This window comes from Nyctereutes procyonoides, unplaced genomic scaffold, assembly GCF_905146905.1.
Source record: "Nyctereutes procyonoides isolate TBG_1078 unplaced genomic scaffold, NYPRO_anot_genome, whole genome shotgun sequence".
Taxonomy (NCBI): Eukaryota; Metazoa; Chordata; class Mammalia; order Carnivora; family Canidae; genus Nyctereutes; species Nyctereutes procyonoides.
In genome coordinates, this window is record NW_026575048.1 from 31,015,878 (window position 1) to 31,030,280 (window position 14,403).

The 14,403-nt window shown below is 40.6% G+C and overlaps 1 protein-coding gene across 3 annotated transcripts in view; it reads right to left on the bottom strand.

The window, feature by feature from the left end:
- SOS1 (SOS Ras/Rac guanine nucleotide exchange factor 1) overlaps positions 1-14,187 on the bottom strand; it is a 139,853-nt gene extending 125,666 nt beyond the window's left edge. For 2 of the 3 annotated variants that reach the window (XM_055327155.1, XM_055327154.1), the window contains exon 1: positions 13,889-14,184. In XM_055327155.1, coding sequence (XP_055183130.1) covers positions 13,889-13,975 — 87 coding nt within the window. In that variant the 5' untranslated portion in view covers positions 13,976-14,184. Of the gene's footprint in view, positions 1-13,888 lie in introns of all 3 variants that reach the window. The other variant, XM_055327156.1, reaches the window with a different exon arrangement.
- Between the last annotated feature and the right edge of the window lie 216 nt (positions 14,188-14,403).

Here is a 14,403-nt window from a genome sequence, read left to right on the forward strand (position 1 = left end):
AGACAAGAGGGGAGCCTGGCTGGTTCAGTTGGTAGAATTTGCTACTCTTGATTTTAGGGTGGCAAGTTCAAGCCCCATATTGGGTATAGAGATTACTTAAAATTAAAATTTTAAAAATTAGAAGACAAGAAATAACAAATGTTGGCAAGGATGTAGAGAAAAGGGAAGTCTTGTGCATCACTGGTGGGCATGTATGTTGGTAGGGCCACTATGGAAAACAGTAAGGAGGTTCCTCAAAAAATTTAAAAAAGAACTACTATATGATCCAGCAATTCCACTTCTGGGTATTTATCCAAAGAAAAGAAAACAAAAACACAAACTTCAAGTTATATGCACTAGCATGTTCACTGCAGCTTTATTTATATTACCTAGGATATGGAAACAAACTAGGTGTCCACAGATGGATGGATAAAGAAATTGTGATATATATAAAGGAATACTATTTAGCCATAAAAAAGAATGAAAATTTGCCATCTGCTACAACATAGATGGACCTCTGAAGCATTATGCTAAATAAAAATGGACACCTAACTCACACCATATACAAAATTTAACACAAAATAAATCAATGACCTAAATATAAGTGCTAAAACCATAAACCTCCTAGAATAAAACTTAGGGATAAATCTTCATGATGTTGGATTTGGCAAAAGATTCTTAGATATGACATTAAAAGCATGAACAATGCAAGAAAACATAAAATTTTTTACGCAAGGACATTATCAAGAAATTGAATAACACAACACGGTTGGGTTTGAATGGGTCTATCATCAAGAAAAATAGGGGTGCCTGGGTGGCTCCATTGGTTAAATGTCTGGCTGTTGGTTTCAACTCAGGTCTTGATCTCAGGGTTGTAAGTTCAAACACAGCATGGAGCCCACTTAAAAAAAAAAAAAGACATCTAATGATTTACTAAAACTTAACAAAAATACAATCTAACTTAAAAAATGGATTTGAATAGACATTTTTTATAAAGAAGATCTAGAGATGGCCAATAAACACATGAGAAAATGCTCAATATCATTAATCATAAGGGAAATACAAACCAAAAGCACAATGAGCTATCATGTCATACCAAACTAAGATAGCAATTTTTAAAAGAAAAAACAAAAAATAAGAAGTATAGGTGAGGATGTGGAGAAATTAGAACCATTGTGTGTTACTGGTGGGAATGTAAAATGGCTGCTATGGAAAACAGTATGGCAGTTCCTCATAAAGATAAACATAGCATTTCCAAATGACCCAGCAATTCCACTTCTAGATATATACCCAAAAGAACTGAAAACAAGATTCAGGTGTCTGTATACCCATGTTCATTGTAGCATTGTTCACAAAAGCAAAAAAAAAAGACAGAAACAACCCAAATGTCCATCAATAGGTGAATGGATAAACAAAATGTGATATAAACATACAATGGAATATTATTCAACCCTAAGAAAGAATGAAATTCTGATACATGCTACAATATGAATGAACCTTGAAGACATTATACTGTGAAGTCAGACACAAAAGAACAAATATTGTATGATTCCACGTACATGAAATATCTAGAATAGGCAAATTCACAGAGGCAGAAAGTAGATTAGAGGTTACCAGGGGCTGAGAGAGAGGGAAGTGGAGAGCTATTGCTTAATTTGTGCAGAGTTTCTGTTTGGGATGATGAAAAAGTTTTGGAAATAGTGGCGATTGTTGCACAACACTGTGAATGTAGTTACTGGCACTGAATTATACACTTAAAAACAGTTAAGATGGCTAATTTTATGTTACGTATATTTAAAATTAAGAGAGTTATTAAGTGTATGTACAAAAATCAGAATCCTACCAAAGTCCTTAATGAAAACAGGTGTAAAAGTAATTATCAGTTAGTGCATTCCATTACAAATTATTTGGCCATACATAGAAATCAATTTACTTGCAAATGATTTAGATTATAAGTAAAATAGAAAATGAATCGTATCTATATAGAAAGGGAAAACTTTACTTTGGACATATAAATGAGCAACTGGAATTATTAGCTTATTACAGAAAGTCTGTTAATGAAAAACTCCACTTTTCTTTTTCTCTCAAGATCTATTTATTATCTATTTTGAACCCTGAACTGTCAAATTCCTTTCTATATACTAAGATCAATCCTATTTGCAATTGGGATGCTTTAATGTATAGGGGGAGATTATAGACTTTGTTTTATCACCAGATACAAGTTTCAGAGAAACAAATTTTTTTATTTTGAATTGCATATCCATAATGCTTGCCATACAGTAAGAGCTCCACAAATTCAGTGAATAAAACCAAACCAGTCAAATCAGCAGGAAGCAACATTAAAGAAACTTTTTCAAAATCATCTTCCTGTTACACTTTTAAAATATGTATTTTAAAAATAATATCTAAGTAATTCAGGGTCCATAAAACTCAAACTTTAAATTTTTCTCCTATGTATACTCCTAACCCCAATGGGAAGTGACCAGAATTTGACTTTTTGATGAATTTCTTGTACTGATCTGTGCTTGTCTGCCTTTGAGGAGGTAGCCCAAGTCTAGAAAGGAAAATCAACAAGCAGTCATCTTCATGTTGGATAGTGGACCACTTAAGGTAGTGCTGAAGTGCTCCTAGTTCATATAGTAGAGTAATATGGGTATCATTCGCATTGTTTTCTTTTGCTTTTACTGCTTTGTTTGTGGTTTTGTACATTAAAGGTTTAATTACGAGATAAACTTGAATGTGAAATGTGAACTTTACTTGACAACTACTAAAAACTGTGTACTACTAATATGAACGATAATTAAGTTTTGACTTTTAAAACTCACCCTAAGTGGGGATCCGTGGATGGCTTGGTGGTTTGGTGCCTGCCTTTGGCCCAGGGTGTGCTCCTGGAGACCTGGGATTGGGTCCCGCATCGGGCTCCCTGCATGGAGCCTGCTTCTCTCTCTGCCTGTTTCTCTGCCTCTCTGCCTCTCTCTCTCTTTCTCTCTCATGAATAAATAAATAAAATCTTTAAAAAAATAAAAATTAAAAAAAAAAACTCACCCTAAGATAGATAGATTTTTTTTTCCTTTTTACAGCATAAAGGGCTTGGGGGCAGGGGGAAATCCCCCTTGAAGTGGTAGAAGATTGTAACTGATTATCCCGAATCAGGCAATTTATAGCTACAGAGGTGACCCTGGCTGGCTATGAGAAGGAGTCTCTCAAATCTTGAACTCCAGGGAAGATAACTGACTGAGGACTCCAGCTGCTGCATTCAGAGATCCATCACGGTGTTCATACAGAGGCTGCGCTCAGGTGGCAGCTCCCAGTCAGGGACTGAGCAAGGCAGGCAAACTAAGGCAGGCTTATTCCTGGGAGACTAAGAGTTCCTGTGACAGGCAACTCTCACTCAACTTTCCTTAGAACTGCACTGAAAGTGTCAGACACTTTCACCCAAAGTTCCTTCCTCCCTTACCTCTCTCTCTCTCCTTCACTTGGGAGTCAGACTTGCATCATAGTCTAAAGACTCTCCCTAACTCCTTCCCCATTTTCTCTCACAAGTACTTCTAATAAATACTTGCACACCCAACCCCATCTTGGCATCTGCTTCTCCCCTGCATTACACACTTAAAAAAAAAAAAAAAAAAAAAACTAGCCATTTCGAGGCACCTGGGTGGTCTGTTAAGCATCCAACTCTTGATATCAGCCCAGGTCTTGATCTCAGGGTTGTGAGTTCAAGCCCCACATTGGGCTTCACACTGGGCATGCATGTATGAATATATATATATATATATATATATATATATATACACACATATATATAGCCATTTAAAATGAATTATTTCTAAAATATAGTATTTGCTAACCTATTTGCTAAAATGATATATGCTGAACATGGCAATTCCAATGTCCCTTGAAGTTGAAGGTGTCAACCAACACCTAACTTGAAGGGAAAGACTCAGAAGCACATGCCATTCAACAAATATGTCCTGAGCATCAGCTATATGTGAGAAAATATGCTAAGCATTTTAGGGAATATAGGATCCTATTGTTGACCTTGAGGTACTTCCCAATATAGAGAAAGACAGAAGCCATAGATGCAAACTTTGAAGGGCAGACTCACTAAGTACTAAAATAGAGGTATAGAGTCCTAAGTAAACCAAGAGATTCATTCTCCTTAGGGGATGGAGTTGTAGTGTTTCTACTCCTCCTTCATGGAGAAAATGGTATTTGAAATGTACTTTAAAATACATTATCAGAAGAGCTTTCAGGTTGTTGCCTGCCTATAATTCCTGAGGACAGTCCAACGACACTTTCCATTCCTGCCACACTTGGCTATCCTCTAACCGTAAACCCCTTCTAACACAATCCTCTCACACCCTCTCATTCCCAGAGTACTGAAGGCTTCTTAGTTCTTCTTCTCCTAAGATGCTCCTGGTATGTCCTTTTTCATCCCATTACTACTTAGACCTCTAAGCCAGAAAGTGAAGAATAAGTTTTGATTTCTCTCTCTCTCACTACTCTACCATTTAATCATCATTCTACCTCTGCATCTGAAATCTGTCCACTTTTCTCTATCCCCACAGCTGTTGCCCTGGTCAAAACCACCATCATCCCATCCTAACTAGCCTTCCTGCCTACAGTTCTACTACTATGCAATGTATGTTCCACAGAGCAGCCAGTGAGCCTTCAAAATTCACACCTAGAGGCGCCTGGGTGACTCAGTCGGTTAAGCCTCCGACTCCTGGTTTCCACTCAGGTCACAATCTCAAGGTTATGAGATTGAGCCCCATTATCAGGCTACATGGTCAGCAGAGAGTTTGCTTAAGATTCTCTCTCTCCCTCTCCCTCTGCCCCCCCCACTTGCTCGTATGATAAAATCTTTTAAAAAAATTCATATCTAATTGTCAATATCCTGCTTGAAACTTTTCATTGGTTCCTCCCTCCTCACAAGATCTGGCCCCATGCTCTAGTCTCCAGCTACTCAGAACTCCTAAAAAGCTGAGCTCCTCTTAGACTCCAAGCCACCACAAATCCTTGAATACTTCCTCCTCATCCTCACTTAATTCCCATTTCCACTTAAAACATCTCTTCTGTCACTCCCAAACATAAACACACAGGATAGTCTCCAAGCTTCCTATTGCCACCCCAAGCCTTTACTTCTCAGCCCCCTCCTTTGTGGTCTATGTTAGCTTTCCATTAACTAGTGCCCTTAAAAGTCTTAATTTTTTATGCAGCAGAACCCCTTTTCCAAATGTCATCCTATGCAGAGCCCTAATGCATAAAAAGGCTGAGCTTCTCAGCTTAAAGCAAGGGATTTCAAAGCCCTCTTCATTCAGTCTTCTGAATCCTAAGGCACTTCTCTTTCCTAAAATCTAAGGTGCAAGATAATTAAAACACCACTGTACTGTATTATACCACCTACTCAAAGGAAGCAATACAGTACAGTAGAAGAGTTGTCTTTGAAGCTGGACAGACTCAGGTTCAAATCCTAATTCTATCCTGTATTATGTATTAGTTTTAAGATCTTGAGCAGTCTGCCTCTCTAAGGATCATTTGTAAAACTCATCTATAAAAACAGATGACCACTCTCACTACTTTCATTCAACATCTAATGGAGGTCCTAGGCAGTAAAATAAGGAAAGGAAAATAAATAAATAAATAAATAAATAAATAAATAAATAAATAAATAAATAAATAAATAAATATTGAATTGTCTGTAGTTACAGAAGACATAATCACATAGAAAATTCTGTGGAACAACTACCAGCAAAATCAAAGGATATGACCTCAACATATAAAAAGCAGCTTTATGTTTGCATATTTGTGACAATTAGGAAATAAAATTCTAGGGGTAGCTGGATGGCTCAACCAGTTGATTTCAGCTCAGATCATGATCTCAATGGGCTCCCTGCTCAGTGGGGAGTCTGCTTATCTTCGTCCTTCTCTCCCTCTGTCCCTCACCCCACCACATGCTCCCATGCATGCTCTGTCTCAAAATGAATAAAATCTTAAAAAAAAAAATTCTAACACAATTTACAATAGCATCAAAACACAAAATACTTAGGGTTAAACTTAACCAAAGACATCTAAGACTTCTCCATTGAAAACTACAAAGTGTTGCTGACAGAAATTAAAAACTCTTGGGGTGCCTTCAGCTCAGGTCATGATCCCAGGGTCCAGAAATCAAGCCTCACAATTAGGCTCCCTGCTCAAGTGGGGAGTCTGCTTCTCTTTCTCCCTCTGCCCCTTCCCCTGCTGGTGCTTGTCCTTTCTCAAATAAGGAGGGAGGGAGGGAGGGAGGGAGGGAGGGAGGGAGGGAGGGAAGGAAGGAAGGAAGGAAGGAAGGAAGGAAGGAAGGAAGGAAGGAAAGAAATTAAAAGTCTAAATAAATGGAGAGATATACCATGTTCATGGACCCAAAGATTTAATACTGTTAAGATGTCAACTCTCCATAGTGATCAATCTATAGACTCAATGCAATCACAATCAAAATCTCACCAAGATATTTTGGTAGAAATTTATAGTGAAATCCAAATCTAGAAACACTAAAAGAATATTTTAAAAGAAGAACAAAATTGGAGGACTTAACACTACCTAACTTCAAGACTTACTGAATCCACAGTAACCAAAAGTATGGTACTGATATAAACAAACTGACCACTGGGATAGACTGAAGATGTGTGAATATACACTCACATAAATATATATGATATATATTCATTTAATTTTCATAAAAGCATCACAGTCCAACAGGGAAAGGAAAATCTCTTCAACACATAGTTCTATAATAACTAGATCTCAGCATAAAAAAAGAATCAATTCCCACTTATATTATACACAATAATTAACCTGATAGGGACCACAGATTATATAAAAGCTAAAACTTCAGATTTTAGTATATGTGCTGCCAAAGCGAGCACTATAAAAGCTAAAACTATAAAGTTTTTTTAGAAAACAGCATTAGGGAATTATTTCATGATTTGGTGGCAGGCAGGGGGTTCTTACAGAGCAATAACAAAAAAAAAAAAACCTAATAAATTTGACTCCTTTGATATTTAAAAATCTGCTCATCAAAAAACACCATTAGGAGAACGAATAAACAAGCCACAGGACAGAATATGTTTATATTCATAAAACATCTTTCTGATAAACAAGTTATCCAAGACATTAAAGAACTCTTAAGACTCAATACTAAAAACTCAAAATTTAAAATGAGCAACAGATTTATGCAGACACCATTCAAAGGAAGACATAAGAATGGCCAATAAGAACATGAAAAGGTGTTTAATATCAGTCACCAGGATAATGCAAATTAAAACCACCATTACCACTGCACACCCATCACAGCAACTAAAATTAAAGACTAATAACATCAAAATGTGGAGCAACTAGAACTCTCATACATTGTTGATGGGAATATAAAAGGTACAATCACTTTGAGAAAAAGTCTGGCAGTTTCTTAGAAAACTAAACAGACACTCTATAAGCCATTTACCTAACAGTATTTACCCAAGAGAAATGAAAACGTAGTCCTACAAAAAAAAAAAAAAAAAAAAAAAAAAAACTTGTATAATAAGAACATTCATCGAAACACTATTCATAATAGCCTCAAACTGGAAACCTCCCAGGTATCTAACCACTTGATAAACTCTGACACAATCGTACGATAGAAAAATGGACTGAATTTCTGATAAACACAACCACAAAGCCTTACCAAAAACATATACTATATGATTCTATTAATATGATGTTCTAGAATAGGTATGATTAATCTATGGTAGGAAGATAAAAGATCAGAACAGTTGCAGGGATCGACAGACAAGGCACATGAGGGAAACTTCAGCAGTGATAGTAATGTCTGATATCTTGATAGAGGCTTGGGATTCTATTGGTCAAAACTTATCAAATGGTACAATTAACACTTGTACATTCCACTGTACATTAGATTTTACCTAAAAACCAAAAAGAACTGTAAACAAATACTGAACTACAGTTAATAACATGCATACTTAAGTGTTTAGGGATAAAATGTACTGATATCTGTAACTAACTTTGAAGTGCATGAAAATGTAAGATGGATTGGTGGATGGAGGGAGGAAAGGATAGGCATGTGATAAAGCAAACAGTAAAATGTAAATTATAGAACCTAGGTGATGAGCTGAAATTTTCATAATAAAATGTTGGGTAAAAAAGGACAAAAAAATTCAAAAATAAAGTGCAAAGTTCTTTCCTATTCTACCCACAGTTGTGAAATAAAATACATTATGGAAAATAGGGAGTAGTTGTCACTTACATTATTTGTGGCTGAAGTATCCTCACTGCTGTAATTTCTGGACCTCACTGCCATTGCTGGATTAGAGTCTTCCTTTCCACTACAACATATGCCATAATCCTTGGACTTCGTCATCATCCATATGTATAGAGTACTCCAATCCATCATCCAATACACCAACTCTGGAGCTCCTGTCTTATTTCTCTCATCTCTGGAATCTTAAAACGCTAAAGTATAATTGTCGTTTCTACTCATAATCCCTGATCTGCTCTCACTACCCTACCCTCCTCTTCCAACTCATCAGGATTCCTAATCCATGGGAGCCGCCTTTTTTTTTTTTTTAAGATTTTATTTATTTATTCATGAGAGACAGAGAGAGAAGTAAAGATGTAGGCAGAGGGAGAAGCAAAGTAGGCTGCTCGCAGGGAGCCCAATGCAGGACTTGATCTCCAGACCCATGATCACACCCTGAGCTGAAGGCAGATGCTCAAATGTTGACCCAGCCAGGCATCCCCATGGGAGCTTTCATTTAAACCTCCATGACCTGTCTTACAGCTTTACCTCCTATCATTTGAAATACTGCTATCCTTAGTCTCTATTGCAACCACCTGCTACCAATTCTTGTTCTGTACCCCTCTACCTAAACTGATGAGTGCTGCTGGAGGAAATCTCATAACCAGACCAATTAATGATACTCCAAGTTTATGGTCTCCACACTCAGCACTGCTCAGCAATTCCTTTCTAATTCACTGGCTGGCTCCTTCTCCACAATCCCCAACAGCAATTCCAAAACTTCACCCTGCTTCTTAAACTCCTTACTCATTTCTCTTTCCTCACTCTATGTAAAGATTCTTGCCTTTTGTTTCATTATGAAAACAGAGACTACCTGCCATGAACTCCCTGCCCCACAACGTACAAACCCAACTTTATTTCTTTCCTCTCCAACACAGAAAAAAGGTTGCCATCACCCCTGCTAGAAGTAGCATAGCATAGTGTTTAAAAATGCAGACTCTCAAAAAAATAAAAATAAAAATAAAAATGCAGACTCTCTAACCAAAATACTCTTTCAAAACCTGTTTTTTGTCTTCATTCAACAAATTCCACACACCTGAGTTATACAATCTGTTAAATTTTAACAAATGTATATATCCCTGAAACTATCAGTATAATCAACAAATAAACACAAAAGCCTTCCCCAAAAACAACCACTGACCTTTTTGTCACTGTAGATGAGTTTTCAATTTCAAGAATTTTACATAGTTATATAGTATATACTCTTTTTTGAGCTGGCTTAATTATTTTTGAGATTCAGCCATATTGTCATTTGTGTCAATAATTCATTCCTTTTTATCACCAAGTAGTATTCCAATGTATGACTATTTCACAATTTGTTTATTCATTCACCGTTAGTGGACATTTGGGTTGATTCCATGAATAGAGCTGTCACGAACATCTAGGTGTAAGTCTTTGTATGGATAAAGGCTTCATCTTTTTTTTTTTTTTTAAAGACTTATTTGAGAGAGAAGCAGGAGAGGCAGAAAAAAAAGGAGAGCATTTCAAGCAAACTCTGCACTGAGCTTGGAGCCCAATGTTGCGCTGGATCTCACGACAATGAGATCATGACCTGAGCTGAAACCAAGAGTCGGACACTTAACTGATTGTGCCATCCAAGTGTCCCAAGGCTTCATCTATTCTTAAGCCTTTACTTACACCCCTAGCAGTCCCAAATCTGCGGTGGCAGATACCAACAACCAACTGCCAGCTTTGACAAGTCCACCTGGATAAGCCATCTTTTAAATCAACATGTCCCAAATGTGTTTTTATGCCACTCTCTCCACCCCCAGGAGCTTCTCCTCCTCCATCCTGTCTTGACTAAAGGTACACAAACCAGAAACTTAAGACTCTTCCTGCTCTCTTATCACGTGCCCTACATCTCTCAAAATCCATCCCTACATCTCCATCTTAGTTCAAATGCACCCTTAATTCAAATGTATATCATCTCTTGGCTGGACTACTAAACTAAACTAGCCTTCTAACTTTTCTCCTTACCTCTGGTCTCATTCTTCTCCAATGCATTTTCTATTCTATAGCCAAAGTGAATTTTCTAAAATTCCAAACTAATTTTCATCCCCTCAAGAAAAAATTCAAACTGCTTAACTTAATATTAAAAAATTTCTCTATAAACCAGTTTCCTCTCCAAATTCATCCTCTGCCCCTTCCCACCCTGCTCTAACTTAGTCATTTCTGGATGATGTCATTTACTTTTTTATCCTTAGTGCCAAGGGCATTACCTGGTCTGTAGTAAGCATAACATATTTGTGCAATAGATAAGATAGGACTTAGATTGATATAGTGAAACATTCTGCACATATCCAGGAAAAGCAGTCATCCAGTTTGGCTGAAGCATAAAGAATATGAAATATTATGGTAAGCAATCCAGTCAGAAAAGCAGGATGAAGCCAGATCACTGATCACCACCAATTCCATGCTAAAGACTGTGTACCTCATCTTATGCCCTCAAAATTTATCAATTGTTTTTTTTTTGTGCGTGTTTTTAAGTTTTTATTTAAATTCTAGTTAGTTAATATATAGTATAATACTGGTTTCAGGAGATTTTAGTGATTCATCACTTACATGTAACACCCAATGCTCAAGTGCCCTCCTTAATCCCCATCACCCATTTAGCCCATCCCCTGGCCCACCACCCCTCCAGCAAGCCTCAGTTTGTTCTCTGTAGTTAATTAAGAGACTCTTACAGTTTGCTTCTCCCTTTTCTCCCTTCCCCTACACGTTGACATCAGTGGTTGAGAACAAGAGTGCAACATATTCAGAAGTGTTCTATAACTTCTGAAATCTCAAAAAACAGATATGGGAAAGGTAAGAGGCAGTAAACTAGTTAAGAGGCTATCTACAGTAGTGTGGGAAAGGAGACTCAGAGTAGAAGGCAACAGATTAGAAGAACATGTCAAAAGGGAATAAACCTATAGGCTGTGCCTGGGTATGGGGAGGAATGTAAAAGAGAGAAGTAAGAAATGATTCCAAAGTTTTGAACCAAATAAAATAATAAAGCCCTAATCAAGAGGAAATTTTTAAATAGTCAGTGTAAGGGAGAGAGGTGACGGTTTTAGTTTGGGTATTCCCTCACCCATTCAGCCAAATTATGTGCCTACTAGATAAGTGTCAGGCACTGAATGTGTGAAGGGTAAAAAGAGGGGTAAAATACCATTCCTATTCTCAAGGACCATCCAATCTAGTCCTGGGATGGGGGAGACGGCTAAATAGGAACTTACAACTCACTGAAGTGCTAGGGTTTGCTGCTAAAAGAAAATAAAGACTATCCAACTCAGCCCTGAGGATTTGAGAAAACACCTGAGTTAGTGTTGGCCAGGCAAAGGGCAGTCCAGGTTAAGAGAATAACATAACAGAGCCTCAGGTAAGAAAACACAAGTTGGGCATGTCTGCAAACAGTAAAATAAGTCTAAAGGAAGAGTTCAAAATAGGGAGCTATCCACATGAAATGTCTAGCAAGCAGGTGAAAATGCAGGTTCTGAGCTGCCAGGAGCGCATCCAGATATCCAATAGATTTTCAACCTCATCTTAGGTGGCTTAGAGTCAAGAGCAGTGGCTATCTCAAATAAGAATTGGAAGAATCTTTACTTATCAGCTAGATTGTGTACACTTCCACCTCCCCCCATCACTTCTGTCACGCAAGGTTATCTCTGCTTCAAGTCAAAGCAGGTTTATGTAAATAGGCAACGAGGACCGGTGGGGACTGTGATAAATTGGAGATGCATGCCCAGTCTAAAGAGGAAAGCCATTCACTCAGCTCCAGCAGTTTACGGTCTTGCCCAGTGGGGAGAAACCTTCCTATTCTTCAAGAAAAACTGAAAATTCAGATTTTACGTAACATCTCCCACGTTTAAATACTGGCAACTAATTACATTTAAAAGTTTGTAAAAGAACACTGTGCCAGCCAAACAAAATGCTTCTATGGAAAATGCTTCAGCAAGGGCCACCAGTGTGGCAGTTAGACTTGATCTGCCAACTCCTACAGTGCTCTTTCCATTACTTCACAGTACCCTCAACTAACAGACTATCTTGATGGTTCCCTGGGACAGGAGTTGTTTGCTCCTAAGCCAAACAGCCCCAAACAGATTGGGTTTTATGAGTTCTTCTGTATGTTCTCAACAATGTTTCTGTCTCCTCCCCACTCCACCCCCCACCTCCATCAGTACCAGGCTTCTATCACGACTGAGACCTCCTACTCCCCTCTTATAAGCTAAGACACCAAGATTACAGGTAAAGTAAAAAGAGTTGAGAGCCCTGATGGGATAGCTAATGAATAAGGTATATAAGGAATATGGCATCTCTCTAGTTTTCTTAGAAAACAGTATCACAGAGATGCCTGTTACTTACTCAGACACTTAAGGAAAAAGAGTCAGTAATTTATATCTGAAAAAAATGAGCAAATTCGGCTAACTAAATAGTTTCCACTGTAAGCTTCCAAGGAGCTGTTGGGGGAGGGGGGGATGCTGCGTAGGGCAAAAGGGAAAGTAAAAGTTGCTGGCCTTTGGGAAACATCAGGCACCTTTTAAGACACAGTTTTTAAAAGTATAAATGTTTAGAACAAAAGGTACACCACAATCTCAACTCTCAGTAGGAGAAAAAATATTCTTTAATCACATAAAAAACATTTTTTGAGCAACAAGAAATTGGGATTAAGAAACACTACTAAAGTAATCTATTTATAGAAAAGGTAAAAGGGAAACAAAAAAAACACCGTTTTTATGTTCATTCAAACACACCAGTTTCTGACGCTTTGGTGTTTGTACTAAGTCACAATGTTGCTTTAGAAGCTTTTAAAGTGTAGCAACAATTCCTAAATGTACTAAAACATTTTAAAAGCACAGATCATGGAGTGTACAACTTTAGATAACAATGTGGCAAACTTGAAAAAATACAGAAAGGCTGAAAATCCAAATTAACAGAGCAAGATAGAATGAAGATTCTCGGACGCTGGGGGGGTTGGGGAGGGAGTAGCCTGTGCACCCGCCCCTGTTCCCCGGAGCAGTGGGGGAATCCGGGGGAATGAAGAGTGATTACAGAGGGCGAGCAAAGCAGGCCGTGTTCCGGCTGGCGGGCGAGCTCTGCAATTACCCAGAGCCAGCGCTGCGGCCAGAGCGTTCTCGAGCCCACTGAAAACAGCACACTGCACACCTAAAACCGGGGGCTGACAGCGGTTCCCCGGGCAAGACGGACGAGGCGGAAAAGTGGCCTGCTCTGACCTCCGCTGCAAACTGAGCCCCCCCCCCCAACTCCTGCCTGTGAGTCGGGGGGGCAGGACATTCACCTCTCCGAGGCTGGATGATTCGGACAAACCCTGCCTGGCTTCCCGAGGCCTTCCCACACACCCGGTGAATGTCAACGGCGAGCCGGCGAGCGTGGGGGAAGCCTCCCAGTGCGCGCCGTCCTCTCGGGGAGGCGCCGAGGCCGGGAAGAAAGACGGCCCAGCGCGCGCCCCGCCTCCCCGGCCCCGGCCCCGGCCCTGCCCCGGCCCCGGCCCTGCCCCGGCCCCGGCCCTTCCCCGGCCGCGGCCCCGCGCCCTCGCGGGGGCTGCAAGCCGGGAAGCAGGGTCCCGCGCGCGCTCCTCACCTTCTTCAGCGCCGGCACCAGCAGCCCCCGCCACTTGGGTGCGTTCTCCTCGCTGAAGAACTCGTACGGCAGCTGCTGCGCCTGCATGGTGGCCCCGGGGCGCCTCTGGGCGGGGAGAGGGGCGGCGGCGGCCGGGCCGGGGAGCCGCGAGAGGGCGAGCTCGCAGCTCCGAACAGGCCCGCGGCCCCACCGGACGGCCCGGCCCCCTCGGGGCGCCGCGCGGCCGGGCTAGCCCTGCAGAGGCGGCTGACGGGCGAGGCCCGCGCCCGGCCAGCCACCCGACACGGGCACCAGCGGCGGACAGCGAACGCAGCCCGGAGCCGGAGGCGGCGGCGGCGGCATCCCGCACCACCGCCCCGGGGCCGGGCCCCCCGCCCCTCCCCGGCCCGCCGGCGCCGCCCCGGGCTGCCCTCCGCCGCGGCCGCCGCCCGCCGGGGCTACGCTCCCGGGCCCGGCCTGGCCCCGCGGCGCAGCCGGCGGCTGGGGGAGGGCGTGTGGAGGGACACTCGGGCCGC